The sequence below is a fragment of the Balearica regulorum genome, chromosome 13 (assembly GCF_011004875.1).
Source record: "Balearica regulorum gibbericeps isolate bBalReg1 chromosome 13, bBalReg1.pri, whole genome shotgun sequence".
Classification (NCBI taxonomy): Eukaryota; Metazoa; Chordata; class Aves; order Gruiformes; family Gruidae; genus Balearica; species Balearica regulorum.
The window spans coordinates 17,864,465-17,890,431 of NC_046196.1; the positions used below are offsets into that span (position 1 = coordinate 17,864,465).

A 25,967-nucleotide genomic window follows, 5' to 3' on the forward strand; every position below is an offset into this window, starting at 1 on the left:
CTTTAAATTTAGTATTTAAAATAAAATATAGCATGAAATTTCCTCTAGCAGAGAGACTGGATACATGTATTAAAATAAAGAACGCTAAATGCTTTCAAAGACTGTCTCTGAGAAACTGGTTCAGTGCTTTCATTTCAAGTGAGGAAAACAAAACACGGGCAAGATACTTAGTCTGTGGCAATATTCTTTCCTTACCATTTAATATTGACTCTTTGTAAATGACACTACCCAGAGAATCAGACTGAACTCCTTCAACAAGCTTGAGGGTTCGGTTAAGTACTAAATACATTGGACATTACATCAGAATTTGAAGTCCCAACATAACTTTTCTCCTTTTTCTGATGTCTGAGATTAAAAAAGCTTTATTCCCATAAATAACGGCTTGACTGCCATCCTCAAGAAGCTCTATATTCCATATTTTTATTTCCTTTTAGGTCACAATAAACTGTTAAAACCTCGATGTGAATAATAAAATTCCAGCTGACTCAAATGGTCCATAATAGTATCCCACAGAATCAAGTGTTTTACAAAAAAAAAGTTTGTGCTTTGTGCACAAAACAGCAGCATTGAAAGTGCCTTGCTTATAGGAACAATGTAAACAATATTCCTATTTTTTTACATCCACAGTTTTAACTAATATATTGCCCTTGCAAAACTCAAAATAAAGAAAACGTCTTAACCATAAGACCAACTTGAATCCTATCTTTACTAATGCTCAAAAATATTTATGCTGTACTCCTTAATATTTTATGTATTTATTTCCACAGTCCACTTATGCACTTGTTCCCTTCTCTTTCAAGCAAGGAGCATATCAGATAAACTATAAGCTATTGTCTAATAATCACAAGTAATCATCCATTTGCTATCAATACTTCAATCACTATCAATATTACTTGATTGACCAATATAGTAATGGTGTGAGAAATTAACCTCTTCCTCTAACAAGTGCCAAATTCCTGTGATCATCCTATTAACAATGTCAGAACAGAGCTGCAAAGGAACGCGATCACAGGAATGTCAATCTAATATAACTGTTCAGGGACACAAACATTACTCGTTAAGTAATTATGATTAACAAGGCAGCATCTTACATATACATATAAAAATACATATTACAAAAAATTATTCTAGTCCTTAACTGTGTGCAGTGACTTTTCACAATAGGAACAACATCTTCTATTTTTAGATTTTCCCCATAATAGTGTAGATGCGAGAATAAAAATAGGGTTACGAAAATGCTCCCTGTTCCTTCTCAAAATGGATGGGACTGACAAAAGTGCACTTTAGACTCTCCTTAAGACCTAAGGCAAAGGGATCTCTCCTTGTTCAACGGCTCCTTTTGAGATGGATTTACTGTGAAGGAGGGAAAGGCACATAGACTCTTCCCCCAGCATCACTGTTCTTTGCCATGTGCTAGGAGGAGAATGCAATGGTACAAGGTTAGCACCATAAAGGGTTCAATGCAATCCCTTCAGCTTTGTCTAGAATTAAGACCACACCAAACAAAAAACATCTATTTGTGACAATAAGTACGTCTCTGGCTGTTTTATCTAGTGCAGAGTCCAAATTAATCATTTTCAGAACATGAATTCATCTTTAATATATTCAAAAGCATGAATTACTTGCTACAGTTTGAGAAATTCAATGATTAGGTATTGCCTCTTCTATCCAAATCTGTAACATAACCATCAATGTATTGTTTGTTTTCAGAAAAGAGAATTTCTAATTCGGTATATAACACCAAACATTTTAGAAAATACTAAGTACTTGAGGGATCTGAAGCTTTCCCACCATGACAATTATACATCTCAACTTCAAGTCACATTTGCACTTCGCTCATAATACAACTTTTGATCACCTGAATAATATACTTTCTTCTTTTCAAATGGCTTGCCTCCCCTTTCTGAAGGATAAACATAAAATTGGTCAATGTTTCTCCTGAAGTTGAATTGTTTTGAAAGATTTGGTTTTTCAACTTGTCTGTGGCATTGCCTCAACTAACAGCTTTTAAAGACAAACTGTTTCTAGGGATGAATAAATACAAAAAAGCAGATATATCTGGAGCTGTTTGACTGGGGAGATAACTTCCTTAACTCTAGAGTTTTATTTTCTCCCCAAGAAGTGGGGAAGGCTACATAAGCAATATTGTTACAGTCCTGAACTAAGCTACACCCCTCTCTACTGCAGATTATCTCAAAGAGGAGACTTCATTTTTTTAGTGTTGAAACGCTCACCATTGATTATACCACCAGATAAAACAAAAAACAAATAGCAATTTTATCAAATCTCAAAGCCAGTTAGCTACATCAGTATCAACTAGTCACTCAATTCAGTAATTCAAATGCTCTGTAAATTTACAATTACCTTTCATTTCAAAAGGAAGCATGATCCTTAGGATCATTCTTTTGTTTAAGCACCAAAGACAGAAAATTTCTTGATAAAAAGAGGTCTTACTCTACTTTTCAGTGTGCTAATACACATCAAGGTTTACTTTACAGAAAAAAAAAAGATGAAATAAGTAGCAGTATTATGTAAAAAAACTAAACAAAGACCAATATAATAACATTTCTGGTTTTGTATATATCTATCCCTGTATAGATCACAGACTTCTGGTTTGATTGAAAAAACAAATAATTTCTTTTAAATCGGCATTTGAAAGTTATTCCATTTAGAACCCCCAGCCTGCCCCGCCATTGAAGTATTATGTGGCGACAATATAGACATGCAAAAATGAATGGAATTTGATTCTCTCTCACCCACAGTGTGAAAAAAAATATGCTTTATAATATATATCACAGCTAATCAAAACTCTAAATTTGAGAGTTTCAAATCCCATCCTTTTTAGACCTCCAGTTAGAAAAATACTCCTTTCTAGTTGTAAAGTCACCATAACTTACTTCCATGTCAGTAAGTCTCTCAAGTAAGCAAGTGAGGAGTATTCATATTCATAACCACAAAAAAAAAAATATTACCAGCTAGGTTAAAAATGGTTCCTGTTGATGCTTCTCCTGTGGGCTTATGCACTCATCCTTAAATCTGACTTTCTACTTAATATTTGGCCTAATTAGTTTTATTTGCTACCTAAAAATTAATGGGTTACCTCATGAGTTAAGATTCTGTTGATTTGAATAATTTTAAAAGATGGTGTTCAAGGTTTTTTTGGTATTATTTCTCCCTCTTCTTTCAGTTCTTCCATCAAGAAGAGTGACTTGTAGCACATGCTTCTAATTATTACTTTAAAGTATATTTGACAAGTGCTAGAAGTTGTAAATCCATTGTTTTCATGTACTGTCTATTCAAACTACTGTCATCTCAAACTTTATCAGTGGCAAAAGACAATGTAGTTTTTTCCTGGATTCTTCAAAACTTTCTCTCTTTTACTTTAGTTCCTGTCTACTAGTGATCATAATACCAAACAATCACCTAAAGACGGAGAATGGCAAATGCACTTTTTAAATCTTAGACCCATCAGTAGTCTGTGAAAATACTGACTATAAAGCTTTAATAAGTTATGTTTATCTTACTCTGATAAGATAGTTCTATTTCATGAATTTTATTTCTTGTTTTATTAAATATGTTGATGCAGCATTTTTACTTCCACAAATGGAGAAATCTCATAGGAGGAAATGCACTATTCAAGTAATTGGCATAATAAAAGGAAAAATATTTATTACTTCGCTACACACAAGTTTTATGCTTTACATCTTCCCACCTTTGCACAAACATGTTTCATTGACCAGCAGAACCACAAGTGATTGGTATTACTTTTTAATGGTGTTTAAGAGGGATTTTCATGTCAAAATTAATTAGACCTCGTGATCTTAATTTACAGGAACTGATAATGCCAGTATGCAATAAACTGCCATTACCACAAGATAATGCACTCACAGTATCTGCAACAAAAAAGAGAGATGTGAACACACCTATAGAAAAAATGGGACCACCACTGAATAAATTGTTTTTTCCAGTAATTGCCTTATGGGCACATTTTAAGACAACTTGGAAGCTGACAGCAGTAAATTTTATTGTGATAATTGAATGGTATATTATCTCCTGTAAGAATAAAGTGTAGACATGGGGGTGAAAGGGAGGAGGGGATGGAAGAGAAAAGATTTTTTTTTTAATATTTTTTTAAAATATAAAGACCATGCCAAAGAAAATGCAAATTCCCAGTTTTGATGTCTATTTTGAGGATCTGAAACAAGGCTTTTAATCAATGTATTATACATCAAATTGATAATGTTAACTTCTTATTATTCAAATGTATGAAATATTCATAGAGAACTGTCCAAACTTTTACATTTCTCAGACTTCTTTTCTCTATTAATTATCATGCCTGGAAGCTTTTTAGTAAAAGCAGCACCCATCAGCCTGACTGAACCTGACAAGCTAGCAAGGCCCAATTACACTGGCACTCTGTGGCACTTTGATGTACTGGAAACGAAAAGAGATAGGGGCAAATTGTATAGCACATTATGTTAATGACTTGATTTAATCCAGCCACTAAACTTTATGTAGCCTGTTAAAAAAGATGCTAACACTAATTACAGCACTTTGGAAAGGAAAGAAGGGGACAAGCATTTCATACCGACAAAGTGAAGCTCATAAATGTTGTAAATGAAATGAAACAAAATGAAGTAATCTATGATTAATTATACATCATAGACAAGAAGAAAAGAGAAAGAAGCAAGTGGTACAGCTAAGTACTGGAAAATCTGCTAGATACCCTTTATGATCAACATATCTAAGAAATAACCATGAACTGTCTAATTTGCAACATGCAAAAAAGAAACAGTATGATCTTAAATGGCTTAAACAGTTTGGCATACAACTCAGATTTATAGGATAATTAGCATAACGATCTCTAAAAATCACAAGTCTTATTTACAGTGTTTGATTACCAGCAGGATATCAAAAGATAAAAGGCACTGATTTTTAATCTTAAAAACATACAAATTCAATCACAATTTTCACATGCTGTATTCTATAATTAACCCGAGATTTTAAATATACCAATGCCTATTTTTAAATTACAATTTGTATCAAACATGTTGCCTTAATAGTTTATAGCTTTAGTTGTCTTATCTACACTTCTTGAACATGCACTTCTTTAGCAGAGAAACAGATCAATGGACAGAGGTAGAAATTAATGAACCTGAAATGAGTGTACACTCAAAATCCTCTCAGAAGTGTTCTTAGATAACTTTGATAAAACAAAATACAGGATGACTAGAAATGTATACATCAACTGTATTATAGTTTGACTTAATGGTGATGAGTAGCAGTTATTTTAGTTCTCAAAACAAAACACTGGAAACAATTTTTTAACATTTTACATATAAACAATGCAATGCCATCTTCAAAAGTACCTTCTGTATCTTTCTGCAGCATATATAAGTGATAGCATTTCTAAATCCCTTCTACAACTTAAAAAAAAAAGGAGAAATATTGCTCATACCAAGCATTGCTTCTTGTAGCTAGTTGCTTTGTAAGATGTCACATAGTCTTAAAAAAAAGATTAAACAACCCCCAAAAATCAAACTACCTCTAGGTTATCACATTGCAGAACATAAAAAAAATTTAGACTGAGAGGATATAACAGTATACCCCTGGGCCTTTAAAAGAAGGGTAAGACAGACCAGAGAAGTATTAACTGTTAGAAGTATTATAATCAATTCTAAGTGCTAGTTTTATATTTTTTAAGATTGTCCAGTCAATGTTAGATCTAAAAGTATGAAATATCCTTATTTGTTTAGAGAACAATACTAAGTTTTGTTAAGAACAAGTCAAGAGAATATCATTACTGTATATGCCCACAAATAACAATAGAAATAGTAGTACACTGAAATGATTGGACATTGTATATGTACAAACTTTATTGAAAACTGATGTTCAGTTCCAAAACTATTGGGAAGTCAGGAACAAAAAGAAATCTATGTGGATGAACTAGAAAACATATGCAAGGTTTGCATGTTATTAACAACTTCAAGCTTATGAAATTCCCATTTCAACAACATTCAATCAAGTCAACATACTGGCATGAAACACAGTGGACAGCTAAGCACTGTAGATTTACTACAGGCCTTGACAAGTGAAATTATCTTCCTCTTCCTCAGAAAGCACTGGAAGAAGCAGAAAATCACATTTTCCCACATGAAGGCAACAGGTAGGACTGAACAAGACTAAGTTCTTTAGACATTCGCATTACAATAATCATCTTTTGTTATGGAGATTTTGTGCAGGACTAAAATTTGGATTTACATTAAAACTAGTTAGAAGTGTGTGTGTATGACAATAACAGAAAAGATGACAACAAATTCCTCCATGAAAAAAACACCTATAAATCACATGCATAATACCAGCAGGTTAACTTTTTTTTTTTTCTGTGAAAAGGCATCTACCTGAACTGCAAACAAGAAAGCATACATTCATTGAAAATGCCTTAGAATCTGACCTTAGATATAGCAAAGCTACTCTTAGAGGACATTAGGCTTAAAATATATTTCTTAGACTTACCAAATAATTGCCATAAATACTCTGACTCACCTGTTTAATGTTCTTTAATACTGGACTTGAAACAATGCAGTCATCGCTGTCAGTTATTATTGATTCAATGTCATCATTTTCTTGTCTATCAGCTTGATCTGGGGGAAAAAAAAAAAAATCAATGTAGTTAAGACCCCTGTATTTGTAGTCCATCTGAGACTTGCTGAGAAACCTGATAGCAATATATTTGCTTTTCTAATAAATAAAGTACAAGTGCCATGTAAATCTCTTCCTTGCAGAAGATTAACACTGGCAAATCAATGACCTTAAAAGCTGTCTAAACCGTATTTTTCTGATTTGCTAAAAAAATAGTAATGTTTCCCAGATGAAAGTTGATGACTGGAATGATGTAAGTCCTGTGATGAACTGAAGTATGAACAACAGTTAGCTTTATACAAGTATATGGCCTGAATTTGTGGATTTCCTCTGACTACATTTAACACCATGCACATGTAAAGAAGAATGTTTTTTTTTTTTTTTTAAAGTATTTCTGTTTGCAGGTGAATTATTTTCTAAAGCATTCAGGTCTTTTTTCTCTGGAGTAAATTACTTATGAACACATCAGAGATTCAAAATCATGTTTCTTAATTTTTTCTAATGAATTCTTATACAGAAGCTGCAAACAACTGAACATAAAATTTTAGCATTCTGCTTGTGCTTTTGCTTTAAGCTTGGTATCATGGACTTGGTTTATTTCATTGATAAATAGTTTAAGCTTACAGGTGGAACAAGATGACCTGGCTTTTATAATCTTTAAATTAATCTGCCTCCAACAACTTTATGTCACAGATGTGATAAGACATACTAGCCCTCTCACTGTCTGAGAGGATTTCCAATATCAGCATTGGCTGTTATCTGCAGACAAAAAGAGCATATTCATTAAAATAGTCTTTAGAACAGCATAGTTCTAAGGGAGAATATAAAGACGTTTAAAATAGAAGCCAGGTTTCCTTTAATATTTTATGAATCTAGGTCAGATACCAGATTTTTGCATTCAATTACAATACAGTTTCCATTTGGGCAGAAAATAACACTACCATATCCACCACCCGGCTTCAGCTAGAAAGTACACCAGAATATCATTTCTGTCATGAAGCTTCTCATAATGAGGCAGCTCCCACTGCTAGTAAGAAATGCTTAAGAAAATGGAAAGAGACATAGATTTATTAAGAAAATACAGTTACTTATTAATAAAAATGAATTCTACCTTCTGGTTCCAATTCTTCAGTTATTTCTGTCTCATCTCCAGAGGTAATAGAGCCTTGGTCGGCCAACTGCCCCTCTGACAGTTGTGAGAGGTCGTCTTTTTCCTGTTGAATTTCTTCAGCCATCTCCTTCACCTTATCATCTGCTAGCCTTTCTTGTTTAACCTCATGTACCACATGCTAAATAAAAATAGATAAACTTACAGTCTTTATAATACTCCTTGAATAGTAAAAATTACTAAAGTTCAAAACTTGAAGAGTTATAGCTCACATTTATTATACATAGCCTTTAAACAATTATATTGCTTATGCAGTGCAGGAAACAATGAGAAGTTGTCAACTGCAGTAACAAATAATTGATACAGTAGAAAGACAATTCTCTAACGATGTACATTTCTGAAAACATAACTATTATAATCATTTGGTACCTGTCAACATATATACAGCCTGTTAGGTTTCCAAATTCATTTATATTTCAGCTCTTTCAGTTCTACAAGACCCAATTTAAAAAACAAAACAAAAAAACCAAACAAAAAACCACCAACAACCAAAACCACAAAACAAACCACCACCACCTTACTCAGTCGGCAATTTTATAACTTAAATTATACAGTATTTTCTGTTTCAAAAGCAAGCTAAAATCACATAAGAAATAACCAGCTCTGCTACAAAATATAAAAACATTATCCAAGGTAAAATATCTTTAGTGCATAACTTACTCTGAAGTAATCTTATTCCCTTCTTTCTTTTTTGAGTACAATTACATAGAATAATACCTCATCAATCAACATTACAGGCATGGCATCTTCCATGGAAATTTTCTGGAGACCTATGCATTATTTATTATCCAACAATTCTCCTCTAGGACTGAATTTTTCAGAGACACTGATGCCTCACCTCCCACCCTCAGAACCCACGAGGTAACTTTCCGCTGTCCACAGACCATCCAGGTTTTACAAAACTGGACCTGAAGAGTTATTTCTATTCTAACACTTTTAGAGCTACACAAAGCATGTTAACAAACACTGAAGAGCCTTATTGTATAAATAAAGGTTATTCTTGAAGTTTTCAAGTTGTAGAAAACTGACTTTATTTCTCTTATGCTCCTCCTTGGCATAGATGATATGTCATAACCACTGCGTTCTAGACAATATTTGGCCTTTTATTTTTTAATTCCTTCAGTGACAGAGTTGCATTTTGTGCATAAAGTTTTCAGACAGAGAATACTTTTGATTATTCTACTTGACCAAAACCACCTGATGTGGTGGAAGGGAGACTTAACTTCTCAAAGTCCCAGATGAGCTTTCAAGTAGAAAGGTGAAAGGAAAATAAGAGCCAGTGATAAGATGTTGTGTTACACCACTAGAAACTACAGTTTGCCAGTCTGCCACAACTTACTTTCACAACCAATTGGACCATTATGAATTACAATATCTAATACTTTTCTTCTCCTTGGAATGCTACGTATTTAGCAATACTCCGAAGTTACTCCATTTCTTCTTCATTTCCCCCCCGCTATATAATGGTAATTTTTAGAGGGAAGACAAAAAAAAATCTTCATCAAAACATAGAAGGAAATAAGCAGAGATAGTCTTCCCTTTCTAATGACCAAAAAAAGAAGATTGTCATCTCAGTGAATCAATTTTCTCATATTTCAGTGAAGTTTTTGAGGTCTTACTTTACTCTAGTTTGACTTTTGATGCATGACTAAAGAAATAACATACACATGAAATTCAAATGCAATATATTATATAATAACTGCAAAACTGGAATAATGTCATACCTCTGAAACACTTGCAACTCTTGAAGCCTTCATCTTCTGTGGAAGTTCCATGTTATTTTCAACAACAGAGTCCTAAGTTATGGGTAAATTAAGGCGAAGCCTTTAATATTTAGTAGACAAACAACACACAAAAGTAAGTATAAATTTAATGGTGGAGAAGCACTTGGACAGAAAATTATGTCCTCCTTTGCTTCCCTTATTAGCATTACTGCTTCTATCCTCTGCTACAGCTTCTACCTATGAGACTAGGCCGCTCTTACAAATGGTTTGGGCAAGTCAAACCATTCATCGCACCTTTTAGTGAATCTCCTTTTCCCAAAACAACTATTTGCTTTGGCGTGTGTCACATTAATATCCACAAATTAGATTCTCTGCTATTCAGAAAATGAACAGGAAAACGAAACAGACTGTTCTTGTTCAATTTTAATCTGTTGAGCTTCTGATTCTCTTGCATGGACACTCTCTTGCCATTTCACCACAAGATTTAGACATCAGAGAAGCCCCAGCAATTTCATTATTTAGTTCTAACAGTACTTTTGTCTCTAACGAGACAGCAAGGCTTGGATTTTTAAAACAGCTAGGGGAGCTGCCCACTCAGTAATGAAGACTTCTGATGGAGACCAAGTAGCTGTCTCCCTTAGAAAATCCTCATTTGTGAAAAATTGTTGAACTTTGAGAAGTAACTGTTTGGACAGTTGAAGGTATGTTTTGTGTATAACTATATGACTAACATTTCAGTTTTCCATATCTAAGCTCTCGAAAGATTTGACTTCACCAACGTTTTACTTTTTTAATTAAAAACAGTTAATAAGTACAAGAGATCAACTTAATTCTTATTTCCAGTCTATACTGTATGGCTCAAAGCAAAGTTCTAGTCACGGTAAACTAAGCAATAGCAGAAGGACCTGTGACTTGAAAACTGATGTTAACATTTCAAAAAATAAATCCAATCAAGGCATTTTAAAATGGGAAAAAAATTAATCACAGCTAGTTTTTGATTAATGAATGCAACATAATATTATTAATAAATAATAATAGTCTAACCTTCTATAATAAGCTGTTGAAGAACCCACCTTAACTTACTGGATTTAATTAAGAGTAAATACAGCCTATTCTTAGTTCTCTGAAGGCAGATTATTTAAGATCAAATGAAAATTTACACCATACAGCAGATATCTTTGAGTTAGTTCCATGTAGACTCTCCTTAAAGTCTGGAAGGATGTACACATGATAGTGCATCCCAAGTTCAGAAGTGTAATTGTTTTCACAGTGTGTGTAATCTCAGCAGATAAACCTTGTTTAAGGGGTGACACAATTTGACACAATTAGCACAACACTCAGGATCTGCTTGGATCAAGCTGGTTTCTGTAGAGCCATTTATATGTCTGTGCAAGCGGCACAGAAACACAGTGCAGAGACACTTGATTGGTCCTGTTAGAATCTGCCCTAAGTCTATGAAAGTTGAAACTTTAAACTGTGGATGATAACAAGCAATTCTGACGGAGTCACACAAATATACCTGTATTGTATCCCCCACCTATATGCAGTACTACGCTATCATTCACTGTCTGGGATATCCCAGCCCTGTGCTGCTAAAATAATTGAGTGTTCTCGGTTATTAGTTCAGCACATTGTTCATACTGAGACGTTAGTAGTCTTTCTTGCTTCAACATGCATGAGCAAAATAGTTTAAACTTACTGCCGTCTGTAGTGTACTAAGATCCAGAAAAGATACTTTCTTGTCTGCTTGAGCTGCACGCTGCCTTGGTTTGGGTATTGGTTTCTGTAATAAAACAAGTATAGTTGAAGGCCATTTATTGCCATATTCTAACCATCTTATTTTACAGTAAATTTTGAGTGACCCTAATTTTTCTCTAAGCCAAATCTAACTGCACTAAATTCAAGTCTAAAGAGGGAAGATGATGTAGATGCTGTTTGAATAAGCAACTCCCCTCCCCAAATGGAGATACCTTTCAAATTCAGTCACAAATGGGTATAAAACTCTACAGAACATCTATGGAATGCAATGGAAGTTCCAGGTGAGAAATAATTGTGGGACTGAAGTCAGTGGTATCATATTTACAGCAGAATGATTTTATTATAATAATTTATGGAGTGCTTGGTTCCTTCTCTTGTTCTGCAGGCTTACCATATCTTTGACACCTTTCCTCATCACACTCTCTCTGGAGAATTTTAATACAGAAATAGAAAAGAGACTGGTAGTAGCTGCAAAATTAACAAAATTATCCAGAAATATTCCTGTCATTTCTGTCTGTTCAAAAGACAAAAAATAATAAAGAAAGCGTGGTTTATTACTCTTCATGCTTTACTCTCTTGATGAAGTTATAAATCATCCTCCATTTCTACTGACTTTTATACACAAAAAAATCCTTACACTACTTTTAATTTATGAGTGATTTTTAAGAAGCTATTGGGTATCTTAGCACTGTGCTCCAGGCACCAGAATAACAAAGAGAGTGGTGCAGATACACCTACGTATCTGTACACATGGCTTTGGATGGGCTGCTTGAGAATTCTTTTGGCTCAAGGCTACCCCAACCGACTGAGTTCTGTCTGAATTTCTAAGAGACCACAGAAATCATAGCTGATTTCATGACTGTCAAATTTCAACCATAGTTGCACAAGCATGTGGCTACCTTTTATGTAGGACACCTACACTGGAAAGAGAATTAATAAGCACTAAATTTATATGGAAGACATTTAATGTTTGTTATTTCTTCTCCTTTTTCTCCCCAGTCTTTTGCTAACTAGTCATCTACCATTATAAAAGACTTTAAAAAGTTCTAGACATTTCAAAGATTTCACTTCCTAAAGGAAGTTGAAGATGGTGGTTATATGAAGTATTTGTACTATGCATTATTTTACACTGAGGACAAATCCTGGTCATCAGGGAAGAACTAAATGACCTGCTGTAATAGGTCTTTTATATCTCTCAACTTCCTGAGTTTGTTCAATTACTTACTGTCATTGACGAAGTAAAAGGAGGAGGCAGGGCCGGAGTCGGCGTTTTTTCCTCTGCTACTAATTTAGTTGCCATTGATTTCTCAGTTTGAATGTAATTCATTAAGTCTGCAGCCACTGTTGATCCACTTGGTGGTAAGTAGACAAAATTCCATTTTAATTCAACAGTGATGGTACCAGTAGCATGTCTTTCAGGATCTGTTAGTTCAAAAGTACCTGAAAGCAAAATGCAAATCTTGTCCAAATTATCTTATTCTGAACATATACAAGAAAATTCAATGCAAAACTGAATGGGATTCAGGAATTAAGTAACTTTAAAGACTTCATTTCAGAAGCTAAATAGTGTCAAATATATTGTGTTTTGTAGATCCATATATATCCAATATAACACTGTGGACATTCAAAAATATTTAGGATTAGAAAGGGAAAGGATTTAGAAGGGACTGGATTACTGTGTTCATTCAAGAGGGCTTGTAGGTTTCTCAGATAATCCAATAACAGATAACTAATTCTTATTTACATCTTTCAAAAGATCCAACTAAAACATTTCCATGTTTTACTAATACTTACTTTTGCTAAAGAACAGGGTTTAAAAATCTGTGAGTTGCAAGATCTTTATCGAAGAACACTCTATATTCACTTCCAAGTTTTCTCCTATTACCCATTTATATGGGATAATTATAGAATCATATTTTAAAATTTTCATTAACGTCTTATAGCTGACAATGAAATAATCATTAAAACATCTTTTGTATTATAAACACCATAGCAAATTTGTAACTGATATCAACTTGCGGGGAGCAGTTGAGGCACTGAAGGCAGGGCTGCTATTCACACAGTAGAAAAATGGGCTGATGGAAACCTCATGAAGTTCAACAAAAGCAAATGCAAAGTCCTGCATCAGCCCAGGAAGAGCCCCAAGCAGCAGTACAGGCTGGGGTTTGACTGGCCACAAGCAGCCTTACAGAAAAGTGAGCTGGTCCTGTTTGACAAAAATAATATAAGTCAGCGAAGCTGTGTCTTTGCAGCAAAGAATGCCAACTGCACTCTGGCCTGTATCAGCAAGAAGGGAAGTTTCTCTATTCGACACCTATGAGGTGGCATCTGGAATGCTGTGTCCCGTTCTGGCCTCTCCAGCGCAAGAATGACATTGATATTCTGGAGCAGGTCCAGTGGAGAGCTACAGAGCACTTCACGGCATTGCAGCACATGGCATAGAAGAGGCTGAAAGAAATTACTTGTTCAGCCTTCAGAGGAGGAGGCTCAGAGGGGATCTTATTGCCACCTAATAGGAGGGTGTGGAAAAGACAGAACCAGAGGTGCATAGCAGGAGGACAGCCAACAGACACAAGTTGGAACATTGGAAATCCTAGATCAGTAAGGAAAATGTTTTTATTATGAGGGTGATCAAACATTGGAAGAGGTTGACCAGACAGGTACTAGATCTCTGTCCTTTGAGATACTCAAAATTTAACTTGGCAAAGTCCTGAGCAACTTCCTCTGACTTGGTCAGGACATTGGACTAGATCATATCAGGAGTTCCAGTTGACAATGATTCTAAGATTCCAAGTGTAGCTCTTGATCTGTTTTTTTCCCCCCAAGAGGCTGATTTCTCATGTCAATTTTCCAATTTATTTAAGTGTACATTAGCCAAAACTAGAAAAGGCAACTAATGAGAAAAAAAATGAAGCCATGCAGAGAAAGAAACCATGTTATAAATTAGCATATCAGTCCTGAATAAAAGAAGTAGCAGCAACACCAGAAGAAAAGGAGGTGGAAGAAACTATATGCCAGGAAACATTTTTTATCATTAGATCATAAAAAAAGGATCAGTAAAAGAATATATCAAATATTTCCAGGTTACTTTTGAACCAGAGAGAAACACTGGATTTATTTTTTTCAAGAGCTATTTCAGACACCTACTATTTTTGTTTCACAGCTATCTTGTCAGCTATGCAAGCAGTAAATTTTGAAAGTCAGCTTTCAGCCTCTCCTTCCCACCTGATGTTAAGACTAATGGGGCCTTTCTACCTAATAATGAAAGATACTCATAATATAGTAGTGTGAGAAATATAAATGATAAATTTGCTAGGCTTCTCAAGGCAAAAAACAGTGGTATAAGACAGATGCAAACAGATTACTAAAATGCTAACAAAAAAGAAAACAGCAATAATTGATTAGCAATTAAATTTAGTCTGTGCCAGAGTGACACATCATTCCAATTGTAATTATTTATCAAATCATCATTATTCCATACCTGGGCCAGTATAGAGAACAAAAAAGGATTTAAAAGACTTTTCATCCTTATTAGGACCATGATAAATGAATGTTTGGATACCAGGTTCCTTTGATTTAATTATTTTTGTTACTCCTGGATTTTAAAGAAAATATTTACTATTTTCTCTTAAATCTCAGAAAACATCACGAGGGGAAAAAAACCCTGCTATTGCAATCCACCCTGTAAGGTGCAGGCATTCTGTTCAGATTCATTGCAACACCAACACCCCCAGGTCCTTTTCTGCTGGGCAGCTTTCCAGCCCGTTGTGTTGCATGGGGTTGTTGTGATCCCCATGCTGGACCAGCACTGAGTCTTGTTGAACCTCATACAGTTGGCCTCGGCCCATACATCCAGCCTGTCCAGATCCCTCTGAAAAGCTGAGCTTTAGTTAGGTTCTTAAAGAGATTTAAAGAGATACAAAACAGGAAGTGAAGATTTTGTTAAGTTTAAAGAGGTCTAATTCTTACCTGAGATATATCTGTCATGTGCTAAAGATATAAGAGGCACATTGGCTTTCCCTACATAAGCACCTTCTTCCGTTTCACCATCATCAAATACATAAAAGGTTAAGGATTCTGATTTTAGGTATCGGTCTAAATCTGCATTCATTGGCACTTGGAAACACATATGGTCATCTATTTGTGGGTTGTTGCTGCTAGGAATGATGGGAGTATCATGGTCTGCAAAATCAAAGAACTTGTAGACAACATAAGGATTTGGCTGAAGATGTTTTTTTCGGGATTGTAGATTGTTACAACATTTTATTGTAATGTGGAGTTCATTTAAATTGTCATCTGTTGAAGTGCTGACTTGGGCAGTTCTGAGTATCTGCTGCTTTAAATGAAAAAGAAGTTAAATTAAAAACATTAGAATTCTTATGTTGGTGAACTCTAAGAACTATATAAATAGAACAAATAACTGATTATTTTAATGACACTCCAACTACTGTTTAATTTTATATGTCAAAATATCACTTGTTCTATAAATTCAGTGACATCTCTCTTGGATTGGTGGTATAACAAAATAAGAGGTTAATCCTTTCAGGTCTGTGATTGCTTGCTTTATTCTTCCAAAGTTTTATGATCTACTTGTCATTTGATTATCTACAAAGCAGTGAAGATCAGTTTTAAGAGTGATTCATATCTAGTGCCACTTTAAAGTTAGGGATTCTGATCTTGACAGCTATTCTCTGCCAAGAAATTTTGATAACTGTAGTCCCTTTTATATATGTACTTCTCAATAATCAAAATTGCAGTGTAGATTCCTGGTTTTTTTTCTTCCTCCAAACCCTTCACCTACACAATAAATTTACAAAAATTAGAAATCAGCATGTGAAGAGTAATTATAAATGCTTGAAGTAAATTAAAAACCTCAATGATATCACAAATTTTTAGAATTACTTATCAGCATGGCTTGTACATACTGTGAAACCCATAGTTGGAAACTGGGAAATTAATTTTAATAAAAATTAAAGAAGAAAACAAATAACATTACTATCTTAAATGAGTAATCCCCATCTATATTGATCTCAAAAGGCTCTCCCTTTTTACTGTAATATGTGGCAGCTATTTTCATTAATTGCACATAATGATCTTGCTTGGGGAAGCCAGAGTTCTGTCTTCTGCTATATGGGGAAACATGTATCAGTTTGATTATTTGTGATAAAATGTTAAATATTTTGATTAAATAATCCACACCAAAATAGTTAATGAGAAAACCAAACATGACAGTTTAAGTCCTTAATGTGCAACCTTAAGACTACTATTTCTGGCTACATACAGAACTGGAAAAAAAAAAATTCTAGGAGTTTATGTACAGTTCATATTTCCATTATTTCTGCTGCTATGACACAACACTTTATAGGTATGTTTAACTTGTGCAAGCTTAAATTTTGGAACACACAGCTGAAGCTACTTTTGCAGCTGCAGACTGATAGAACCCTTAACATAATGTAACCATCTGCTATAGCTATATGACTTTTAGTTTCTGCCATTAAACGTTTCTGAAAACTGCAGTGTACCAAAAAACTCTGTAGAAGCTGTTCTTCATTTCCGCCATTTTTCCTATTTTATTTTCTCCCGTATAATCAGAATATTTCAGCTGCCATGTTTTAATTTGCAATTTTACAATAATTACAACAAAACACTCTGTTCCACATGCCTTACCTTACCTTTCAACTGTGTTTGGATTGGTAACACAGCTAGAAATAACATAATCAAGAATAGAGAAAACTAAATAACAGATTTTGGCATTTAACAACAGCCAGATTTCGTGAGCTAGCTAAAAATACCTTTGATTCCTTTAAAAATTAGATTCAAAGCAAATGTTACAATGTTATCAAACACAAAGTTATTCTGAAAATGCCTACACTGACTTTTAACAGAATTCATACAGTAAACATACTTCTCAGATTACATCATGGAATCCATTGAGATTCTAGTATAATATAAATTTACATTATGAAATAATATAAAACAAAAAAGCTACTCCAGACTTACAGTAATTTGAAAATGCCTATTAGAAACTCTAAAGTGGTTTAATTTACACATTTCAACCTTATTGTTTTTATTTCTTGAATAATTGTTAAAGATGTCTGAAAGTCCCTTCTTCTGTCTGTAACCCTTAAACATGATTATACAGTGCATTATATCATCAGAATTATCTCCATTATCCAGCTTAAAAAAACCCCAGCAAAACAAAACAAAGAACAAACATGAATTAATCTCAATCTCATAATAATCAAACATTAAGAACTTTGAGACCTTTCTGAACAACCACTTGACCTGTTATAATGATCCAACACCGCTTGGTTTAACATTCCTGAATATTGTACTAGAACAAAATGTTAACAAAATCTGACACTTACAGGTTAAGAAAATGAAATATAATAATTTCAAATATTCCAGTGACAATTTCAGGAAAAATAAATAACTGAAGTTAAGACTTTGTCTCTTCAGGAAAGCTGTAATTCAACGGATTCTTTCTCTTTATATGAAAACTATGTCATTCAACTGCTAAAGATGTTTTCCAGTTCAAGAACCTTTAACTTTGTTAACCTCAAAGATATCAAGACTTGAAGTAAACTATTTGTACTTAAAAAAGTAATTTTGAACAGTTTTTTCTATCAAAACTATGAAGTACAAACCCAAACATACCTGGGATGGTTGTTCACGTTCCCTAAAATTGGATGTTATATACCCCAGAGCCTTTGACCTCTCTTTGAACAGACTAATAGCTTGATCCATAGGAACTCGTAACCTGATCCAGTATTCTATGGTACCATAATTTTGAATGTTTCCTTTGATTCCTAAGGAATAAATACATACGGGATTGCATTAATTTTCTTTCCATCATTAAAGTACTTAGGTCAAAAGCTAGGAAATGCCACAAATTAAAGATTAGTTATCTTGTGACTATGCATTATGATAGCATTTGTGACATGAGATGTGCAGTTCATGCTAGAAACAGAAACAACAACTTCTCTGGCTGTCCATGCATGATCCAAAAAATCTAAACTTGACCATTTTTTCTTATTGTAATCTTCAATATGTACTGCGCAAGCTATAGAGTCAAGTCAAGTTCATTATTTTTAATCTCTTCAAGGCAGGTAAAGCTTAGGACAGTTCTGTATGTCAACAGTTGGAAATGTCCCATAAAGTGGTATGCAGTTTAAATTACAAAAAATACCACTTTATAATGGCTTATTAAACTAGATTTTTGTCAGAAGTGGGCAGTTAGAGGTCTCTGAATAAACTGATCTGACAAAATACTTCTAAAAGAAAAATTAAGCAGCACAGAATATTAAGTATTTCTTAAAAAAGGCTTGTCTGGGATATCTTAAAATTATTTTAAAAGAGTGGATTAAATTAAAAGGAAAAAAATGCACAACACCTAAACCAACTCCCCTATAGATTATGCTACTATATGAAATATTATTAACTGTAATCACTATCATTTGCACCTTTTGGATGCCTTACAACTATTATACATAAACCTTACCAGTTTAAATTACAACCACTGTAACTATTTCTTCCTTTATTTATTGATAAGGAATGAGGGCATATATTTCTGACACTTGGTCCAGATATAAAGCAGTGATGCTTGATAGTCTTATCATGGAGAAATGTTTTTGGTTTTAATTTATATTCTGCCAAACAGAGAAATTAATTGCATTTGCAAAAGTAGAATAATTTAATTTCATTTAAACATATTACAAGACTTCACAGAAATTACTGTATGTTTCGCAGTTGAAGTAAGAAGGGCCCCCTTCTATCAGTAACAGTCTCAGAGGATGAAGGAAACTTGCATTAAGCAACTAAAAGACAATTAACAATCTATAAAATAATAAAGCAAAATGAAAAAGAATATCAGTCTTATTTTAAAATATCTCTTCTACAGTATTCATAGAGATATTCTAACATATGAGTAGTACTACAAGGCAATCAAGTACACCGCTCTGTTAACTACTTTTCTCCATGTTGTTTTTCTAGAATCCTGTTGAGTAAGGTGATACTATCTTTTATTAAACTTCTTTACATGTGTAGTAGTAACACTTTGCAAGTAACCTTTATAGAAGACAAAGAACCACTTGCTATTTTCAGGCAAGATTCTCTAATGCCATTTCCAGCATGTCACATACTTCTAATGTCATGTACTTCAGGATCACTATATTAACACCATCTTTGTCCTCAGCCATTATGGACAAAATTGCACCCGTCAGAGCTTTCCCACAACTGTCGGTAGAATCACCAGAACATGCTGCATATCCAACAGGAAATACCATGTTCTGCAAAGCTTTTTTTTTTTGTTTTGATTCTTTTGAAATAGTAATACATGAATTACTAATTGGCCAAACCCACATTACTTAATTGTCATTTACAATACTGCATCAAACAGAATACTTTATGATATGTTAATTACCAACTAAATTTGCTGTGCTGTAGATCTTCCCTTTGTCTTCCAAGATTTCATGGAACTTCAGTTGACATGTAGCAACTGTTTCGTAATCCGTACCATATGCACGATGAACCTCAAGCGTGATACTGTTTCGCTGTATATAGTGGAAGAAGCAGTCATCAGCCTGCACAACATACTGAGAAGTGAAGTCATATGATGGGCTACACCCATAAACTACCGGGGTAGTCTGAAGTTCAAAGTCATAGAATGCGTAAGTACAAAAAGTTGCAGGTTCATGATCACCAAAAGCATGCATAACTCCAGAAGAGAAGATCACTTTGCTGATATGAATTTCAAAAAGGTTCTCTCCTTTTTCTAAATGTAAAGTTTCATCAAATTCATCCACTGCATCACTTGGCAATATTTCTGGTCTGGATTTACGTGGTTTTGTACCATAGACAGTATCTCTTAATTGGGCTGCAACAAATAAAATAAAATAAAATAGAGCTACAATATGACCATCATCTTTAAAAATCAAATATAATTAATGACTGAGTAGAGAGAAAAAATATAATTCAATTATAATAACAATGTTAGTTTCTTAAAGACTTTACCAAAAGAGGAATCACACATCTAAAATCATACATCTACTGCTCATTCAGCACACTGACAAGAATCGAGAATACCTCCACCATGGAGCTGCTTCAATATACATAGACACAGGGCCCTAACAATTAGTAACAGATTACAAGGTAATTAACAAGCAAAAATTCAGAGGTCTTATGCAGTGATCAAAATAAGTATCACTATAAAACATAGTGGAGACTTAAGATACATATATTTGTAGAGTTGAATTAAATTTGCCAGGGAGAGAAATAAAAATACGTCTGACTTAACCTCTGTAATATCTCGAGTGGAGAGAACTATCAGCAAAGACCTGTACATGTTGCCTGGCTTCAAGGTGGTAAATGGTGAACACATCAAAATACATGCTTACAGAATTAGGACATAATTCACCATGCAGTCCTTTAGCACAGGGGACACAACTTGGAGACAAAACATGAAAATTGTTATGACATTGGGGTTAGTAAGGTGTCCTATTTCAGGCTTCCTATGCACCTTTTACACACTGAAGTCATTAAACTAGCATTTTAAATTCATCATATTGAAATACTCTGTACATATATTATACCATGACTTCGGGATTTTTAGCAACATATAAAATGATTATGTAATGAAAGGAAGCAAAATAAAAGGTTGACCATAAACATATGATTTATTTTAAAAAAGTAATTTCTAAGTTTGGTAGTTATTCTTATTCAGCAATAGCTCAGCATAAATTGCTTTCTTGAATTTTGTTTGATTAATAACTTTATCATTAAGTCAAGGAAACAGCACACAGATAATCTTCCATGAAGGAAGTGACTTTTCTGCAAGTTTTAGTAATGTAAAAGTATTTCAACAGAAGAACAAATTTACAACATTAATTTCAAGAGAAAAAATATTAAAAAATTAGGAAGAATATACTTTAAAGATACCTTCTAGTTTTCTGATGCGTGCAGCTCTAATATCAAGAAGATGGACATACTGTTCCAGTTTTAACTCGTAGTCTTTCTGTAGACATTCCATCTTTTGTGTCACTGCTTCTACCTCAGTCTGAAAAAAATTTGCATGTAAAAAGGGCTTTAGAGGCTTCTCTGCACTGATGCTGCACATGCTTTTGGCTACAAATTAAAATACAGTTAGATTTGAGGAAAGAACATTTAGTGTACACAAAAATAGCAATTTTTAATTCAGCAATACAGCAATCAGTCAAAATATGATCTGCAGTAATCCAGCACAAGAGAGTAAAAGTAGAGTGTTGTGGAAAAGGAAGCTTATTTCACAAGTATCCAGCTATTTTTCCTGTGAGGACTGATAAGAGCTCAGAGATAATCCCAAGAAGGCATGGTTTGAGGGCTCTGATCAGGGTGAGTTAAAAGACTAAAGTTACAGTCAGTTGGATCTCACACTTTTTAAACAATACTTTCAACAACAGCAAAGCTTACGTCTGGTTACCTATAAACCGATTGGCTTTGTTGCTGAATTTGCAAGGCTTAATTATGACAAGTTCCAGTGCTACAAATGTTAAAATATCATTATTGGGTTATTTTCCACTGTGAGTAGAGTTTAGTACCTGGTAATCCTTGTTAATTTTGTGCTGCACAATTAACATATTCCTTGTCTTTTCAAGCTCTTGCACTGTTTCCGCATGTGTTAATTGCAGCTCCTGCATGGAGTGTTCTAAATTTTTATGGATATTGTCTTCTACTTTTTCCAAAAACATAAGGTCCCCATTCTGCTGCTGCTTTCGAACCTGGAGGAAATTTGAAAAATTACTAGAACAAACTTTTTCAAAATATTTGGATGTATTTGTGCCTGCTTAAATGTAACACTGGGATATAATTTTGGAACAACAGTAGGACAGTAAGCATAAAGTTGTAAATTTTGAGCATGTAGTAACACAAAAAATAGGAATGAGGTAGACTAGTAAGGACTGTATTCAGTAATGTGATCTCATGATTATCAGGAACCAATTAAAACCTGAATTATTCTTCTCAAATCTAGATTGCTTCTGTTATTAATACTGAGGTTTTAATTTTCATCTAGGTTTTTTTTTTTTTTTCCTATTTTGATTATCAGTATTGAATTATCATTTGCATTTCAGTAATAGAGATTCTATTTACAGTAAACACTTTTGCAAGAAAATAAAACTTAAGACACTAGAACAGTGGAAACAATGCAAACTTATTTTTTCACTGATTTCTTCTGCCCACTCCCACTTCATTTTCAATTTTGCTGTAAACATTAAAATTACGATGTATGTGCAAGGAAAGAAAAAAATTCTGAGTATTTTTGGTTTTCTGTTTTAATAAACAAAGAAAAGTTGCTAAGCATCGCTGTATCACTTTTTAGAACTTCCATGCTTATAGTACACTGCAATAAATTACAGAATTAAAACACAAAATTGTTTTTTAATAAACATTACAGAAAGAACAAGATGGTGTGATAACTGAGAAAAAGTAAGTTTTTTAAAAAAATGCTTGTGAATCTGGTCTAATTCACTTTTGATGTTATAATGAATTATCTACATAACTCCAGATTTCATCCTGGCAATTTTTTCATCTTCCCTTCTGCTTCACTGTAACTGAAAAATGACAAAAGCACACATATAGGCTTGAAGCATTAACTACTAAAAGATGCACAAATAATTCAGCTCTTGAAAATCCCAGTCATTGTGTAGAAAACATGTAATGGTCAACGAAGGGTTTAAAAAAAAAAAAAAGAAAAAAGAAAAAAGCAAAATATATAGAATCATAGAATGGTTTGGGTTGGAAGGCACTCATCTAGTTCTAACTAGTTCTAACCCCCATATGCTCATTCTTTGCAAGTTACCTTTATAAGCATGAGGGCTTCACTGAGTTCTGCCACATCAATATCACCTTCCTGAAACAGAAATACTTAATGAAAAGGTGCTATCAGATGTGAATGAATATTGAAGAAAAACATTCAGAGTAACACGATGCATTCTCACCAGACATGACATTTTGCTTGATATCATGAATAAACAAACACTATTATATATCTGTATTCTTTTACTTTCAAGTACTTGCCCTATGCATAAAACATAAAATGTGGGGGTTCTGCTCATATTCTAAACAGAAATAGAGTTCACCTTGGTCAAAAACTTCATCTGATTTTTCAGTTCATCTAGTTGTTGCTTATGTTCCAGGTAGCGTAACTGCAGGTCTTTGTTCTCTTGCATCAGCTTTTCCTTTTGGTCTTAACATAGAAAAAGAACAAAATATTCTGCTTAATTCAACATAATTATAAACTTGCTTTTTCATATTAACTTCTGCATGAAAATTTCATTTTAAAATGTAGAAAATAATTTATTTTTAATAGGGAAATCTTTAGTATTAACAAACAGCAAGAGATGGATGGAGAACTACTCCTCTTTGATCTGGTATAGGTGTATGAATTAAAAAAAGCAAAACAGTCTTACTTTCACTAAAAGGGAACCTACAAACATCAAAAATCTATACTATGTGTATTTCTAAATAGAAAGATAAGTCCAACTAAGTACAGCTTTCTGTTTTGAGGGTAGGGAGGGAAGAGGGGAAGAGAGAGGACATAAAACTCTCTGTCAATCTCAATGACTAAACACCACTGAACTTATCAGAAGAAGGTTACACAGATTTTACACAAATACCCACTAATGCACAGCTATATCCACAATGATTTCTCAATAAGATGTCAGAAAAAACGTTAAGGATTAGGCAAAATAATTTAGCTGTAACAACATAGCTTCTTTCACAGGGAAAATTTTTAAAAGCAAGCTTTTCTCAAAATCATTGAGGTTTCTAAGCAACAAAAGTACACTTACTCTCTTGATAACAATGTTTTTCTCCTTCCATTTTTTCCTGTGTTTTTTTCAAAGTCCTGAAATTATATGCTCATACCACATACTTAAATACTATGAATTCGTATTTTAGATAAGAATGATATAAATGTTAACTGTCAAGCTGACGTGCAAGTATTAGCCTTTGTAATTCCCATCTGCACTCGTGGGAGTTGATTGGTAAAATATTACATACTTAGTTGAGAATATATTCTACTGCTTTCAACAAAATAGTCCACAATATCTTTTTAATACTGGAATCTTTTCTGTTGACCCTCAGGGCACGATACGCAACTTAATTATTTTTACAGAACAGCTTTTCAGTTTAGAGGATTGAACTCGGCAGGAAACAGGTGGCTGAGATGCTAGTCTCAAGGGTTTTGAAATGTTTCAAAAATTGACATCAAGCTAGTTTTAATTTTGCAGAGTTTATATATCAAATGACATCTTCACTAAAATAAATCATCTGTAATGCCGTTGCTCCTATACACAGTAGCTTGAGTCATGCATGTGCTGGGTCTCCACAAGAGTCACTTTCAATTCAAACACATAATCACCAATAAGGTTTTAATTCTCTGCAGTTACAATGAAAATGTAATGCATTTGCGCAATTGAGAAGAAAATGTAATTGGAAACACTAAGGGCTAAAAATCAGAAAGCAAATAAGAAAACAACTAAAATAAGCATTGTGAAAGGGCAGAGAAGGCAGGCCTTCATAAAGGTGCTGAAACACTTATCAGCAATTGAGTCTTCTGGACTCTCCCAAAGAATATACTCAAAAGACTTTATACCTGTTGGGAGGTCTCCCACAGAGAAAAAGAGCCCCTCATGTTGATGTTGCTTCTTTTCCTTACAATATAAATTGATATCTGAACTGGCAGTTTTTCCAGGGATAAGGAGATAAGATATCTCTCCTCAAGTACTTCTATCTCATTGTCATGAATTTTCTGACAAAAGCAGCATGTCCGTCCACTCTTTTTCTAACACAAACTCCAGTGAAGTCTTTGTACACATTTTTAATATTCATTCATGCTTTCTGCTTAAAAAGTTAACTTCAAAACTGTAAATGGCATATGGAAAGAAAACTAGCTTTTGTTCAGATTGGGGCAATTTCAACAGCTTTTTGAACCAAAATGGGCCAATCTGTCAACAGCACAGCTCAGTTTACCTTAGCACTGTCCACGTTGCCTGTTCAGATTCTCAACAGGCTGTGTTTCTATGATCCCAACCAAAGATAAAAATGCAAGACATGGAGGGAAAGAGCCAGGAGAAAAGGGACTACTGCTGCAATAGCCTTTAGGTAACAGAAGTGGCAGGAGGGTCCTGCCATTCAGTTTTCCTATGTAACTACAGTCTTTTTCATCGGGAGCCACTCAAACTCTCTATGGGTTGTTTCCACTTGTAATACTATCAGCATTGATTGGAGCACACTTGGCTCAGGGTTAGTGCTGCATAGCTTGCTTCCCCCAATTTAACCCAAAAGCTGCAACTGAAGGAGAAGAGGGGTGAGAGAAGCAGCAATTCTCACACCATTGGTGACCACATCCCACAAGAACACATGATAACAATGTAAGGGTTTTCAGTAGCAACGTTATGACAATAACGGCACAAGAAAGGGAAAAACACTGGCCCAGAGGCTTTGGAAAACACTGTCACAGCAGCTTGCGTGAAAGGCTACACAGCCACGAGTAGAAGCAGACTACAGTTGCAGATAGCACTCTATGTTGATAAGGGCCTTATAAGACCCTTATCACAGATCTAAGGGACTGTGCAATAATACTCTTCTCTGCTGTAATCAAAATATATGTTGTGCCAATATATGCAATTCCATTCAAA

The 25,967-nt window shown here is 34.1% G+C and overlaps 1 protein-coding gene across 4 annotated transcripts in view; it reads right to left on the reverse strand.

The window, feature by feature from the left end:
* Positions 1-25,967, reverse strand: part of RPGRIP1L (RPGRIP1 like) — a 75,621-nt gene that overhangs the window by 19,526 nt on the left and 30,128 nt on the right. For 2 of the 4 annotated variants that reach the window (XM_075765631.1, XM_075765632.1), the window contains 12 exons: positions 23,406-23,512; positions 23,126-23,176; positions 21,867-22,046; positions 21,229-21,346; positions 19,715-20,167; positions 17,950-18,101; positions 15,262-15,628; positions 12,518-12,732; positions 11,234-11,317; positions 9,535-9,606; positions 7,754-7,931; positions 6,547-6,644 (listed from right to left, as the gene is read on the reverse strand). In XM_075765631.1, the coding sequence (XP_075621746.1) occupies positions 6,547-6,644; positions 7,754-7,931; positions 9,535-9,606; positions 11,234-11,317; positions 12,518-12,732; positions 15,262-15,628; positions 17,950-18,101; positions 19,715-20,167; positions 21,229-21,346; positions 21,867-22,046; positions 23,126-23,176; positions 23,406-23,512 (2,075 nt within the window). The remainder of the gene's footprint in view (positions 1-6,546; positions 6,645-7,753; positions 7,932-9,534; positions 9,607-11,233; positions 11,318-12,517; positions 12,733-15,261; positions 15,629-17,949; positions 18,102-19,714; positions 20,168-21,228; positions 21,347-21,866; positions 22,047-23,125; positions 23,177-23,405; positions 23,513-25,967) is intronic. The other 2 variants (XM_075765633.1, XM_075765634.1) reach the window with 2 other exon arrangements.